The 16,254-nt window shown below is 39.1% G+C and overlaps 1 protein-coding gene across 3 annotated transcripts in view; it reads left to right on the top strand.

Moving 5' to 3' along the window:
* The window catches only part of ZC3H12C (zinc finger CCCH-type containing 12C), a 44,986-nt gene that overhangs the window by 7,038 nt on the left and 21,694 nt on the right, over nucleotides 1-16,254 (top strand). For 2 of the 3 annotated variants that reach the window (XM_085063731.1, XM_085063721.1), the window contains exon 2: nucleotides 12,930-13,696. In XM_085063731.1, coding sequence (XP_084919857.1) covers nucleotides 13,002-13,696 — 695 coding nt within the window. In that variant the 5' untranslated portion in view covers nucleotides 12,930-13,001. Of the gene's footprint in view, nucleotides 1-7,498; nucleotides 7,565-12,929; nucleotides 13,697-16,254 lie in introns of those variants that run through there. The other variant, XM_085063712.1, reaches the window with a different exon arrangement.

The following is a 16,254-nucleotide window of genomic DNA, read 5'->3' as shown; positions in this document are numbered from 1 at the left end:
ATTCATCACTATGCCTGTGAGAGCTCTGATGAGAAAATGTTTGTAGTGGGTAGACTACAAACAGATGCCTCCAGTGGGCATCGTAAATAGGGTTTTGTTCATCTGCTGACATGAGATCCTTTTGTGGAAAGCAAAGCCTCATCCCTTGATAAGTGTAAGATGATGTTGCAGAAATAGATAATAAGGCTAAATAGGCCATATTAGCAAGAGCATTGCCATCAGGTCAAGTGGAGGGATCACTTACCTCTTTTTGGCACTGATGAGATTGTACTTTGAGCACTCAGTCCAGTTTTGGTCTCTAAAGGGCAGGAGAAGACACTGCCTTACAGGGACAAGTCTAGTGGATGGCTACCAGATTGATTAGGAGGCTAAAGTACATCACGTAACAAGGCGAGGCACTGTGAGATCTGAGTTTGTTCAGCCTTATGTGAGAGAAGACTAAGGGGGATCTTAGTGCTCTCTTCACCTCTCTAATTTGAGGGTTTGGATAAGACAAAGTACTCTGTTTGAGGCATGTAGCAAAAGGACAAGGTATTTGGCAAGGTATAATGGAGAAATTCTGGCTGAAGATGAAGAAAAATATCACCATGAGAATACTTACACACTGGGGCAGGTGTTTGGGGAAGTTGTGGAGTCTCCAGCCTTGGAAGTGCTCAACAGTGGACTTGGAAATGACACAGAGCAGCCTACTCTATCTGACCCTGTATTAAGTGGGAGCTTGTTGGATCAGTTGACCTCCAGAGATTCCTTCCAAATAAATTATTTAATGCTAAATGTTAGTAGCATCACCAGTTCTGAATGAATTTGCATCTGTTGTTATCAGATCTAACTTCATGACGAGGTGGTACTCTGAAGAGCAAAGTATGAGCACTGGGGGCTCAAAGGGGCTCAAAATGTTAGCCTTAAATAAATCTGTGCATGAATTCACAGATCTAATATCTAGCTGGCTGTTTAACTAAATATAAGAAAATTTGGTCAGCAATATTAACTGGGACTTTAAAAGTTGCAGACATCTGAGCTCAGAATGACTCTGAGACTGCAAATAGCTAGAAAAATTGGTGAAATCACTAACATGATTTGTCTCTTTTTGATGTATTAGGTTATTCAACATGAGCATGCTGTTTTAATAACATGTAAAATGCTAGGATTTCAAAGCCCATATATAGCTCAATGTGGAGACTTTCTGGTCGTCTTTCCTAAGTTCAGGGATACAGTAAATCTGAAGAAAAGCTATACTTAAATGATAGGTAATAAAATAGGCTTCTATGGAGCTATTTTCTTTCATTCCAAGCATCCAAGTTAATTTTGAACTTGGATTTGCAGCTACAGTAACCCACTTTGTGTAGGATCTGGCTATTGTTGCCACTTGTCAGGTCTATTAAAAGCTTCCCCCGAAAGTAAGAAACAATTGTGTCTTAAGTGTGTCTGGACAAACCACATGATCATCTGTCTTCCCTGATTCTTAGCTTACTAAATCCGGGTAAAAAGTTGGACCTTAACATGTTCTCTGACTCTTTCATCCCAGTAGAGAGTAAATGGCAAGGCTGAAAGTCGTGCAGAAAATCTGCTGCTGGCAGCTCTCTCACAGAAGGCTCCAGGCCAAAAGGACAACTGCAGCCGTGTGGTACAGGCATAGGAATTGTCTCTCAAATAAGCATAACACTGTGAGGCCATTTAGGGCAACACAGAGTCCAACCAACACCTTGAACTCTGTCCAGGAACCCTGGAGATTATGGAGCTCTATTGCCAGCAACATTGCCTGAAACACAACCTGGCCATGTCTCTAGACAGTTTGAGAGGCCTATTTTCCTCTGACAAACCTTTCAAACTCTTAACAATAGCCTGTGGCATGGATAAAAGATATTAGGTTGACTAGCTACGTGTATTTAAATGAAGAGAATCTTTTTTTTCACATAACCATGTTCGTTTTGTTAGAGGATTTTCTTCTGACAGAACAAATTTGAATAAAAGTACTTTGCTAAGCATGATGGTATACACTTTGTACAGTTGTAGGCATTGTCTGGCCACCCAGTATTGTCACAAGAAAAGTTAATTAGACAGTTCAAATTTTCATGCTCAGAAAGCACCCAGACAACGTGACTCTTTCTAGAAGTGGGAGGATGTATGTATTGGTGGAAACTTTTTTTTTCCCCTAGGATGCTTTCTATCTCAGTGTCTGCTTCAATTCATAAATAATAAAATTTAAAAATAAATTAAACAGTTATAATCTTAAAGTAAGCACTGTTCTCCCATGCTGTGTCCAGTGCTGGGCTCCCCAGTACAAGAGAGATATGGAGTTACTGGAGTGAGTCCAACGAAGGGCCACAAAGATAATGAAGGGACTGGAGCACCTCCTCTAGGAGGGAAGACTGAGAGATCTGGGACTGTTCTGCCAGGAGAAGAGAAGGCTTGTGGGTTTCTTACCAATGTATATAAGCACCTGAAGGGTGTGAGCAAAGCAGACAGCACCAGCCTCTTTTCAGTGGTGCCCATGGGCAGGACCAGAAAAAATGGGCACAGACTATTCCCTCTGAACATCAGGAAATGCATTTTTACTGTGAGGATGACCAAGCACAGGCTATCCAGGGAGTTTGTGGAGTGTCTGTTCTTGGAGATGTTCTGATGCTGTCTGAACAGGGTCTAGCAGCTAGCCCCAGGTGGCCCTGCTAGAGCAGGGGAGTTGGACCTGATGTCCTATAGAGGTCTCTTCCAGCTTTCGCAGTTCTGTGATACTGTGAAAGGAGCTCAGCTTAGGGATTCATGCTTACAATGAATATCTCTAAGTTATGGTACTGGGGCAATGACTTTTTCTTCATCCTTTTAGGTAAAAATAGTAGAGTTTTATTTTACCACGTGATCAAAACAATTTACTTTTAAAATTAAAATCCACTTCAGAAAATGTACTTTATTTCGGGTGCTACATCTTAGTGTGGTACTGAGGGGTGACACTGGCGTTTTGGCTGTTGCAGAATGATGCTTTATGCTTTCTGTGTAGTTGGCTGATGTGGCTCAAGCCTGGTGGGATCCTAATGCAGGCAAACTCTGCAGCTGCAGGCAGGCTCCTTGTCATCTCGTGATAAACAGCTCGTGGTCACTGCCTTTGTCTACTAACAGGCAAGCTAAGACTGGATCTGTTTTACCCGTGGTTAGCGAAAAAGTAATCACTACTTACAATAAAACTTGGGGTTTTCCACTTCTCTTCAAAACCTCAGAGGACATCCTGATAATTGTTGCAATGGTTAGCTCGAGTCTTGCGTGCAGCCAATAGGCTGATGATCGAAGGGATTATACCAGAAACTGTAGACATTCTGATCTCCTTTTAAGGTGATGCCTTGCCATTTAAGGAAAATGCACCTCTGCTTTTTTTTTTTTTTTTAATTTTAAGGAGGATAACTAGAGAGAGATGAGTCTTTTTTCAAGGGGTGAAAGAACTTTGTTTTTAATCACCACTTTAATCACCACTTTGTTTTAATCCATTTCAAAGTACATATTTTTCTACAGAGCAATTGCACTGCCTTTGAAAATATGGTTGAATTTTATTTTAAAATATGGGGGGTTTTAAAGGCAAAACATTATTAATCTTTATCATAATATCAGTTCTTTTCCTAGGCACTCTTTACTGATCATTTAATTCAGTCCTTTGTATGGCTGTAGAGTGGTGGTGGTTTTTTGTCTGTTTTTGACTGTGTGTAGATCCAGTCTAGAGCACCACTTACCACTCCTCAAAACTAGGTGAATTTCTTTCAAGTGCTCTATTTAAGATAGTTTGCCCCTCTTCACACAACTGAAAAAGAAGGTTTTCTTTTGTATTGCCACGTTATAATAAAGACAAGCAACTCCCTTGCAGCTCCCAAGTCCAACAGTAAATGTGAATTTTTTACATTTTGGGCTGAGTTTTGTCTGTAGCCTACAACCTTAATTTTTATTTTGTAAGTTCAATGGTACATGATTGGTTTAACTTGTTCAGTGTGTCCTTGCAAAGGCATCATTTATTACAGGAGGCTTAGCATAGAGTTCTACAGTAAAAGATAATTAAATACTTTAGTGGGACAAGTTTTCTTTCTAATTGCTGCAAGAATACCACTGGAGTTACAGAATGACAGAATGACCGTTTTGTATGCATGCATAAAACAATTTCTTTTTAAATAAGGCTTTGTTTTCAATGTGTTTGAAACAACAAGATTTGGCTGGAAGTAGCAGATTTTTTTTTCAATTGGTTTTTGTTTGGTTGGTTTTGGTTTTTTGTTTGTTAGGGGTTTTTTTCTGCCTTATAGTGCTTCTCTGCAGTGCTTCCCTAACATCTTCAGCCTCTGCTGTCTGAATTTCCCAGCTGCTCCAGCTCTCCCTCCTCTGGTCTCTCTGATCCTCTTCCATGTATGCTTTTCACAACAATCTGGGCAGTGGGGGGGGTAAAGGGGATGCTCTCCTTCCCACCCTTCACCCGAACCAAGAGACACCCTGGTCTGTCTCTCTGCAGCATCCCATCCCCTTCCTGTGTGCCATTCTGAAATCTGCTTCCACCGTGGAGTCTCCAAGCCCATCCCCTCTGGGCAATTCAGAATTTTCTGCTGGCCAGCTGTTTAAACAGGTGGCACTAGGGACCTGACAAGCACTGTACAAAATGTCCCATACTCAGCAGCCACAAAAATAGGTTTTTATAGCTTAGTCATCTTGCAAGACCAGAAATTTGAAGGAGCTATTACATTTGCTGTGGCTGGATTTAACTAACTACCTCTTTGTATTTTGTGTATTGTAATAGTAAGCTGTTGAACTACATATTGGATTTGGAGGTTTTACCACAAGAAATAGAGCTTATTTTGTCCTTTTGTGCTGTGTATCTTCTAGTGATGCTCTTACAGCCTTTCACAGATGTGATGGCAGAGCCACACTGTTTCATACTAAGGTGTCTTTGGTGAGCTCACCATTCCCACAAGGAAGCCTCATGTACTGGTTAAAGCTTAATATGAGTGCTTTTCTGTCATCACAGGCATGATTTAATAGGATGATCTGATAACTTCTTTTAGGGAAGAGCTGAGAAGATGCTTTCAGAACAGGCATCTGGTTTAAGTAACTGATGGGTGTGCACAAGATAGAATTAGAAAATGTCTTCTTAATTCACACAACCGTAGCTTGCTAGAATATTTTCTGTAAATTCAGCAATAAAATTTAAATCTTCAGATTGCATCCATTCTCACTTTGGTCATAGTGCTGCAGCATGGTGTTTGCACGAACATTAATCCACAACTAAAGTTTATCCATGGTTCCCTGAAGATGTGCACTTGGTATGTGGAGAGCTGGGGGGATGCATGGAATGGGATGGTACTCTTATTGTTACCCTAGAAGACATCTGCAAGTGAACTTCTTACAACACTATTTTTAAGGCATATTTCTAGGCCAGATCATACACCTGCCCTAGTTGTGCTTGTAGAGCCGTAAGTACATCACTTCTCTGACAGAGTTCTCTGTTATAGATGTATATAAAGGGCATCATATGTGTCCTCTGCAAAGCAAGCATCTCTGGTCTTGCAAAATAAATGCCTGGCTCTAATCAGGGAGATAAAAAATGACTAGCCAAGTGATCCTGCTTGCATTTAAGTGCAGTCCTTGGACATAGGTGAACTGGACTGGCTTCCAGTTTTGCCTACAGAAGTTTTAATATGCTTAACGTTATCCAATACCAGCAACTGAGGTAGTCTAAATACCACAGCAGGGACTGATTAGCTTTTTCAGATCACTGCTTTTATTCCCTGTTTGCAAAGAGGCTTAATCCAGTGCTGGGGATCAGGCATCCCACTGTGCTCGTGGGTAGCTTTCTCTCAGTCTTTGTGTTCACAGTGGCAGAAATTAGTGTGGAGTCTCCTCCTGCCTTCGACTTAAAAGCTCCATAATTGTGGTGTTAGTAGTTGTTTTTAGGAGTGTTTAATGGACAGTGCAGAGAAACTATAGTTGGGGTTTCTTCTTTGGAGTTTAATATCTGGGCACCTGATAAATGCATCAGTGTGATAGCATGACGGTATGTAATTTCATTTACTGTGTTGAATTGCTTTAATATCCACATAAAGCTTGGAAAGTTACTTGAAACAGTTCTAACAAACCTATTTTCATTCTTCTGTTAAATCACAGTAGATATTTTCCAGCAGTTTGCCTATCCTTGCAAGCAGAAGAGGACAGCTGCCTCTGTGGTTCTCATTATTGCTGTCAGTCATGTAATGATGCTGAAGTTCAGTAAATATGCTTTTCCTGTAGTCATTCAGGTGAACATTTGCAAATGCAGAATCCCTTCCTTCTGTGTGTTGATCTGTCTGCATTAAAGTTATCAGCAATGGCAAATTCTTATTTGAAAGTCCACCTTTTTTATCAAACATCCAGTCTTGCTGTGGTTATGTTGCTAAATGTCTGTGCTGGGCAATGGAAATGTTGGGCAGTGAGGGGAGATGTGCACTGGAGTTTGTGTTTTTATGTGTTTGTGGATTTATTTTTGAATATAAAAACAATAAGGAGTTGGCTATAGCCTAACTCCAGACTTCTGTTCAAATATTCTGTCATTAAGAAGAGATGGAAAGATCTTGGCATCTAGAACAGATCTGTGAGAAAAAAAAAAAAGGAAATAAGTTCTGTTGCAAACAAATATAAGGGACTCCAGGACAAAAGAGTGGCTTGTAGTTCCTTTCTGTCTAGTGCTATAATGTTTCAACTGCTTAAAAATATCCATTATTCCACATATTAATATGATGTGGTTTTAGTTTAGACACTTTCACTCCATTGAAATTACCCACAAGTACTCATAGAGTTGTGTGTAAATGCAAGTTTGTTGCAATTATTGACTAATGTAGAAAAGTGTCAGAAAATTGAGAAAGCAGTTTCTGAATACATTTCAGTGTTTAGTGTGGGCTCCTTTCATACCTCCTTGTGCTTTATACCACTATGATTAATTTTGCTAACAAGAAAAGGGGACTACAATAGCTACTGATAGATTTATTTCTCTTTAATATTTTTCCTGACAAAGAACTTTTTGTTTCAATAATAGAAAGGGCTATATTCCTTAAGACTGATATATTTTAATAGAAACTCACAATTTTTACTACTTAAAAAATAATTTTTTTCTTTGTTTCATGAATTAGAAACAATGAGGAGAAGCTGAAGTCTGCCCAAGCCAGGTGTTTCTTGTTGGCAGCCTGCTCCCTAATGACTCTGGCTCTCATACAGCAGCTGCCTGCTAGTCTCTTTTGTATGGCCTATTGTTGCTGCACACCCCTCGTTAATACACATGCTGCCCGGGGCAGACCCTGAGAATGACATCAACTTGCTTATCTTAGAAACCTCCGAACCTGATGCAGGGTGGGGAGGTTGCCTTGCATCTGCCCAGCCAACTAATTGTGAGCTCTGCGGGCCGTGATTGGCTCCGCAGCCGCTCAGTAATAGGTTAAGCAAAGACATCGCGGGTCCATCTGTTCGTCCATTCATTGTTCTGCTTGCTTGCCTGAAGTCTGCAGCTGAAATCGTGTTAAGGAGTTGCTTCTGGAACAGCTACGAGAAACCAATGTCTGTGTGTTTTCCAGCGAACGTAAGTATGGGGGCTTCTCTCTGCACAAACGGGATGGTTCACCTTTCTGCTGTCGCAGTGTTCTCAGTTTGCGTTTGGACAACGAGCTAGCCTGTGTGTCAGCTGAGATTTGCACACTTAGGGTGTCTCTTGGAGAAAGAGGGAAAGAAAAACAGTTATGTGCTAAGATTAAGTATATTAAAGAGCATTGATCTCACACAGTGCCTTCTATTAAGGAACTTTTGAAAGCATCAGTAATGGTGCATTTCCCAGAATTTGAAAATGGTAGGCAGTAGCCATCAACAGAGCAAATTCTCTCTAGCCCACTGGGGAGAAGGAGAGGTTTCAACTTCTAAGTTACAGGTATTTGCCCTTTTTTTTTTGCAGATAAGCTATTATTTAAATTGTGACTACTAGAAAAACCTTTTAAGGAAAAACTAAATTAGACACCTTCTCCATTATACCATGCTATGGGTGAAATTTCCTGTGTTTATGGAAATAGGAAGAGCTCAGTTATGGGCTATCTGAAGATACTGTAGTGTAACATAGAGCATTAGGGTGCTCTCAGATAGGAATGTGTTACAGTCAAAGGTTTTGTGCTTTGAAAACCAATTATCAGTGTGTCAGATCTAGCCTGGCTGTTTTTATAAAGTTTCTAATCTGTTTTGTTTTATGTTTTGAGTTCAGATGTTAGGCTGAAGAACAAACACTCTGTACTCCATGAACCTGTGTTCCAAGGATCCTGTAAAAAAAAAAAAAAAAAACAATGTCCAAAACAAAGACCTTCATATATCAGTTGGGAGGGAGAGAGAGCATATAAAAGGGTTAAAAAGAGGTTTGCATTTCTACCACATGCCCTATTGTGTGAACATATGCATGAGTCTATTGAAAGTTTTCAGAAGATGGGCAGGCCACCAGTTGCTGGTCTCCTGCAGCTCCAGTAGACATCTGTTGCCCCAGAGCATTAACCAATCTGTTCAATGGGACATCTCTCCTTTGTTGGATAGAATGATGCAGACAACAGCACTCGCTGAAATACAATGGTAATTAAATACATAGAAACTACAGCAGTAGGTATTTATTACATATTCATTATTTTATTTGCATTGTTGCAGTATCTTTATCATTTGGATAACGGATACATTCTTTTTTTTTCTTATCGACTCTGCACTTCTGTTTGTGACAAGCAATGAGTGTTTCAACAAACTGATTTCAGTATTTTCCATTTTGTGTTTAGAACACTTAGAAAAAGTCTACCTGTGTGAAAACATGTTGAACTATTTCCTTATGGAGTGTATCTTCAGAAACTTGTTGATGGTCTTTTGAGAATACACATTTTCTGTTATACTGTGCCACATGACACACTACTTTACTCTGTTATTTTCCTCTGTGAACTAAATTTGCATTAAATTACTTCTTTTATGCTCAACTGTAAGTGGAAAATATTCTGAATACTCAGTAAAAGATTAGGTGATCTACTTGCCCACATCCCTTTGAGAAATATTTCTGTTTTGTGTGGAGGGGAATCAATGGTCTGATCGTTGTTAATGGTTGGTGGAAAATAGTGACAACTTCTAAGAAATGGGAAAAGATTATACTTCTGCAATGAAGTGTTCCTCTGGATTATTACATTTATACTTGATAAGTGTAGATACAGTATTTTAGGCCTTTAACAGTGAAGCCAGTGTGAAATACTGTAGTTTCAAACAGGCTACAGTTTAAAACTTGCATTATAGGTATGTCTAAATTGGGAGTTACCCATTTTATAAACTTTTTCATAAAGACAGCTTCTTCTGTTACTGAGCTGTGGTGAGCCTCACTGAAAGGTGAAGATTTTCTTGACTGGAATGTTTTTGAGGATTTTTGTTTGTTTATCTCTCTTTGAGTCAGAATTCGTAGTAGATGCTTTTCCTAGCTGTATTGCATTGTATCAGTCAGCATACTTTAAAACCATATGTGTGTAATAAAAGCTCCTTGTAAATAAAGGAGTTCTTAGCTGATGTTACTCCTTGGATAAATGTGACCTTTTCTGGTTTTCATGAGCTTCATTGTCCTGTATATAGGTATGCTAATGTTTATTTGGAATACAAATTCATGCCTGGCATGTTGCTCCTCACTAACCAAACCAAGACAAAATAATCAGCAGCGTTCAACAATGATATCTGATTTTCATGGTTCTAATCAATGAATCTCGTAAAGGACGTCATGATGGGAGCTCCAAAGTGTAATTTTCTGAGATGCTACTGACCAGAAACACAATACACAAAGTTCCCAGGCATTGCAAAAATTTCACTGAAAATAAATGCAATTTGCATGCAGGGTTTAGGCCAAATGCCAGAAATAGTGTGCTGCTTATGCAAAACTATTTCAGAAATATTTAGCTTTGGATTTACAGTACAAATAAAATTCTAACTATCCTTTTAAAGCAATAGTATAATGACTGTGTATTATTTGTGGGAGATGTTAAAGCTGCTGCTTTTATTATTCTGTTCTTTAAATAGTTTCTGAAAACAGTGGAGTTCTGTGCAAAATAAGCAATTATATATTGGAACATGATGGAGACTGACAGGAGAATTAAAGCAGATAGATGTGAGGCTGATTATGTATATATTCCTAACAATGGACCAAGCTCAGGCTATGGTCATTTTTCATATGCAGTTGATGTGCAAATCATCTAAAGTACGTTTCATATAATGCCTGATCTTCAGACACATTCATATGCTAGTGACTTCTTTGAATCCCACTGGAGGGTGTTATGATTGTAGTTGCTGTAAAGCACTTAAACTTCAAGAAAGAAGCAATTGAAGACTGACTTAAGTATTATTTTAACTAACACTAAAAAAAAAATAAATCCGCTTTCTAATCTATGCACTTCATGCTTTCGTTATTTGATGCTGTTAATATGCAACCTCTTCTTCCCCCCCTTCCAAAAAAACCCTCCCTTCACTTTTAGTTCAATACTAAAATGACATTTCACAGTACACGGATTTAGGCAGTGACCCATTATCTCCCTGTATTCTGCAGCGGCGGTACATGAGCCAGCTCAACTTTTCAGTCCAGCTTAAAAGTGTTGCCCATTAACTAGACTTCCTCGAGTCAGAGCAGATTGTGGGGTTGGTGGAACAATGATGTCGGGGCTTCCAGATTGGTTTGGCAGCTGCATTGTTCTCCGAGGGGAAACCAGACGCACTTAAGTCCCGCTCTCTTTCATGGGCTTTTGTTCATACCAAATTATTCTTTGGCTGTGCTAGTATTCATGATGGTATGTTAAAGGAGCGCATCCTAGCAACTAGAGGCTGGTTGCTAAGCAGCCTGGCTTCCAATAGGGGCTGCTTGTTTGCGATTTGTTTTAATTTTTGTGTGTGTGTGCGTGTGAGTGTATGTGTGAGTTCTGTGAAGGCCACAGTGTTGGTTTTTTAACTGTATCCTTTTATTGGAACATTGTGATTTGTTACTAGCTCTGTGCTATCGAGTGTATTATCTTAGTTAATAAATCACTGTGTGAAAAGGTCCATTTCCTAAATTGTCGTTGTGTTTAATCTATGGGTTGCTTGAAATCCTAAAGCTTTGAGTTAAGAGAAGGCAATATTCATTAATACACTGCCTGAGAATTACAGCCCTACTGCCTTCTAACAAGATAAGATCTAAATAAAACTTTGTTTTCTTCACTATCAGTCTTGCCTGGATTAAGGTACTGGAGATGAAAGCACTGATGATAGAAGAGATTTATTTATTTTAACTAGAAATGCTTAGGTAAAGTAAGTGTTTGTGCCCCATAACCAAAACACTCTACTGCAATGGTGATGTCTTGGCACTCACTGCCTATAGAATCTACTTTTACTGAACCATGGATCATGAACCATCTTTGTTTGAGTCTCTCTAATCTTAAGCCTGGATGAATTTCTCTGGTGCACACTCTACAGTTTTTATCCCAAGAAGAGGAAAGTACACTGTATTTTAAAAATACTGGATTATTCCTAAATACTCCCCTGTAAGAGGATGGGAGAATCAATGTATTTGCCAACAGAAATTTTGACTGTTCATGACACATACCTGTAATTTCTATTAGTATAGATCAAGAGATTATTTTACATAATGTTTTTTTCTCAGTATATCCTCCTTGATGTAATTTATGTCTGTAATGTATCTGTCAAGTTCAAGTGAAGTCCTTTGTCTCTATATCTTGCTTTATATTCTGCCTCACAAGATGGAAGTGTGAAAGAACTCTTTGTTTCATAGTCTTTCCTTAATTTAAATTCTTCTTTTTCATGCTAACCTTGCAGTACAATTGGTCCATATGGTCCATTTTTATTTATGAGAAATAATTTATGTTTTAATTTCTTTATTGAAGCAGTTAGCAAAGATTCCTGTTTAAAAGAACAAAGTAAGAGAAAGAGGTAGCAATCTGCCTTTAAATGTAGGTTGCTGAAGTAATGTTTGTGATGAAATGGGTGACTAACTTCTGTATAACAACTGTTATGCAAAATGCCTCCAGAAAAACTGATATGTCAAGGGTATGAAGTCTAGAAAACTGCAACTTTTTTTTCTTCCGTTCTTCCTAAATGACTTCTATCTATACATGTAGAATTTTGATTTAGCTAAAGGCCTGCACAAGTCTAGTGGAGGAGATGAAACCAGTTTTTAATTTTGTTGCCTTGTTGGCTTGATGAATGGTCTGTTGGAATTAGTGCAAAAACTTCCATTGGCTTTATTGGCCATTAGATCAATCCATGTCCCTAAATCCTGTATGTGTTAGTAATACAACACTGTTGAGAGCAATTAGTCTTTCTTGACTTAATTATCACTTTATAAGGGAATTCAGAAATAGTTTGAGTGTATTCAGTTGAAATGATAGTGTCTTTCAGGGCCAATAAGTTTTTATTTATTCATGTTTTCTGTTACTAATAAGCGAGATAATCTAGCACTATGCTAATTTCTTTCTATTCAACATGGTCTAAGGTATTTAGCTTGAAAACCTTTTCTAGTGCTTGTATTTTATAGGCACTTTTTTTTTCATTGTTACAGCATAGTCTTATGCTAGAAGAAATATCTCATTGTTTTTAAATAATGACCGTACTCTTGTCTCTGCGTTACAGTAGGTAAACTTGGAGCCTTTGGTTTCTTATTCTTTCATAAACCCATTTCTAGAAATGTGTAAGTAAAAACAGTTGATACACTCAGAAGACAGATGGTTAGCTATTTATCCACTTAGCTATAGATGTTCCTTAGGAAGAGTTTTTTCCACAAGAAGTCTTCCATGTTTAAAAAAAGAAAAAAGTCCTATTTCTCTGCTGCGAGAGAATAAATGCAGTTCTGAGGAAGCAGCAAGAAAATAGAAAACAAGTAATGCATGTAACCAGTTGCAACGTTTTTGTTTTTTCTTTAGGAATACGGAACACTTTATATTCAGGAATACAAGAAAAACAGCAAAGTGGAGTCAAGTACATGCAGCAGCTTCATGGGCTTGAAGGATCATCTGGGGCATGACTTAGGCCACCTTTATGTGGGGAGCACTGGCACACAAATAAATGCAATTGTACCTTGGTCGATGGCGGAGAAGCCAACGATGGATAAGGTTAATTCTAGGAAAGAAGACGTAGAAAAGGAGGCATCAGAAGAGACTTCTGGAAGCTCCAGCTGTGACTCTGAAGAAAGCACAAATTCTGATAATGATTCAGAGAGACTGAATAATTCTGCATCGGAGTCACATTTGTTGCCTAAGACTCACCGACAGCTGTGCCGATCTCCTTGCTTAGAGCCTCATATACTAAAAAGAAATGAAATCTTGCAAGACTTTAGGATAGAAGAGGCTCAGATAGTACCTAAGGAAGTCAAAAAGCCTCCTGATGTGGTGAAAGAATATCAAACCAAACTGGAGTTTGCACTTAAGTTGGGTTACTCTGAAGAGCAGGTTCAACTTGTACTAAATAAACTTGGTACTGATGCTTTAATAAATGATATTTTGGGAGAACTTGTCAAACTTGGGAATAAAACTGAGACTGATCAGACTGTAACTAATGCTAACACTAGTGTAATGCGTGAAGCGTCTTCCATAGAGTCTCAGAGGTCAGAGTCTCCACTGCAGGAGGATGTGACAGAGGATGGAGACAACCTGAGGCCAGTAGTTATTGATGGCAGCAATGTTGCAATGAGGTATGTGACCATGAAGATTTTGCTTTTCTATTTAAATGGAAACAGAAGGATCTTGCCCATTCAAGCACTGATGTTTGGTGTGACTGCCTTAAACTGTATGCAGGGTCTCTTGTAAATGTCTTTATCAAGCACATAGTGTGCCGATCTTGTAACCAGGCTACAGATCTGTAAGACCTCAGTGGTGTTAGAACAACCAGAGGGTAATGCCATTCTCCCTTTACAGGCAGATATCAAATCTCTCCTTCTCACTACCAGTCTAGTCCTTAATTTTTGGTAGTCACCATTGCTGCAGGCAATTTCTGAATAGAGTTACATACAGAAAGTTATAGCAAATGTAAGATCCATTAAGATTATAAAATAGTGATGTAGAATTAAGCAGCTTAAGGGATACTTCTTGGTTGGCTAATCTGTGAGAACTGATCTGCCCATAATACTGGTCCTGATTATCAGTTTTGGAGTTAGGTTTTATTGCCTTTAATTGTTGAGATTAGTGTGTGGGAGATGACTTTCACTTGCATGGCCACAGACAGCACATTTACCTACAGCATTCCCTGATTCTGGTCCAGTCATCTGGGTGCATAACAAGAAACTTGCTGTGGAGGCGAGAGGTTCATGCTTCATCAGTGATTAAGGAGAAAAGGAAATGGCAGAGAGACAAGCTGAGAGATTAGGTTTTTATGGCAATGTAAATGATTAAACGATAAATCGATTAGTAACTGTTTTAGTAAGTCATAAGGATTATCTGATTACTAACACCAAGGTTTAGAAGGTCAGTTTTAGTTTTCTGGCAACTTGATGCGGTTTTCATTAGCTTAGGAATAAAAGTTAATGCAAGACTTTCATGGGCTAAAAAAAAAAAAAATGCCCCTGGTGTTTCCAGGGGATTTTTTTTAGGTTCTAATCAAGTCAATTCCCTTTAAATGAAGCCTTTGAAAATTAAATTTAAATATACCACTTATTTATGGCAATATGATGGGTTTTGTTTTTTGAAGCAGAGGAGTTAACCCATAAGGCAAGGATATTACTTTTTTAATATGCCATATTCCTGTGAGTTATTTCTGCTGGATGTGTCATTCCTTATCTCTTGGTTCAACTTGGGCTGTAGAGGGTGCATGTCCAGTTGAACAAACATGATTGTGGCACACAACCAAGAAGTTATCCAGAGACTTCTAAAATGAGTTTTTATTGTACTTCACATAAATCCAAAACAGTTGTGTGTTAGCTAGTTAGCACGGCTCAGACTTGGTGGGTGGACTTAGGTTCAACTTCTCCTACAAACTGTACTGAACACATTCCAGAATTAGCTCCAGATCTGTCAGTTTTCCTTAATGTTTATTCAGCTATTAGCATAAATATTTAGGCTCTGCCTTCCTATGTTCATTTTACTTTCTTGACCACCTGCACCAAATGAACCAAATATGAATGTGTATGATACATGCTGCAGGGCCTTAGAACAGAGAAAATCTATTAATAGAACTTCGGTATCCAAGAATCAAATTAACAGGTCTTTACTTGTTTGCTACCAAATGTAATCTCAGAATCGTTCCATTTGGAATGGACCTTTAGAGATCTCCTACACAGAGCCATGTCAGTTCGAGGCCATGTCAAGTTGGGTTTCAAATGTCTCTAAGGAGATGGAGACTCAATGTATTCTCTGGGCCAGTGTTTGAATGCCCTCATTGTAAGAAAGTTTCCTTATTTTATGTTTAAATAATATTTCTTGTATTTATTTTGTGCCCATTGCCTCCTGTTCTGTCACTGGACACCAGTGAGAAGTGCGTTTCTGTTCCCTTTATTTCTTCCCATTGGGTATTTAGACACATGGTTAAGATCTTCCCAAGCCTTCTCTTCCCTAGGCTACACAGTCCCAGATCTCTCAGCCTCTCCTCCTTGTATGAAAGGTGCTCCAGTCCCTTGATTAATTTTTATGCCTTTCTCCAGTATTGTCCATGTCTGCCCTACATGGGGGAGCCCAGAACTGAACCCAGCAATGCAGATATGTTAGTAGAGGAGAAGGACCACTCCCTCAGCCTGCTGGCAGCACTTTTCCTATCACAACCCAGGAGGATGTTGGCCTTCCGTGCTTCAAATGCACATTGATGCCTCATGGTCAGCATGGTGTTTGCCAGAACCCCAACACCCTTCACTTCAGAGTTGCTTTCCATTTGGTCAGTCCCCAGTCTATACTGATGATTAGCATTAGTCCTCCCCAGCTGCAGAGCTGGCATTTCCCTCTGTGGAACTTGCTGAGGTAGCTATTGGCCTGTTTCTCTATCCTGACCAGGGTGCCTTTGAGTGAGAGTACACTCATCTGGTGTTCTCCTCCCAGCTGAGCATCTTCTGCAAACTTGCTGAGGGTGGACTCTGTCCTATTATCTAGGGCATTATGAAGATGTTAAACAATGCATTCTCCCATGTCAGTCCCTGGAATACACAGATACTGACTGACCTTCAACTGGCCTTTATGCCACTAATCATAACCCTTTGAGTGCAGCAGTTCAATCAGTTTTCAGTCCAGCTCTATCCTCTTGCCTTGCCCCAGCTTCCTTAGTTTGTCA

Source organism: Lichenostomus cassidix, chromosome 1, assembly GCF_008360975.1.
Source record: "Lichenostomus cassidix isolate B80296 chromosome 1, HeHo_3.0, whole genome shotgun sequence".
Classification (NCBI taxonomy): Eukaryota; Metazoa; Chordata; class Aves; order Passeriformes; family Meliphagidae; genus Lichenostomus; species Lichenostomus cassidix.
This window is presented reverse-complemented; position numbering and strand designations above follow the sequence as displayed.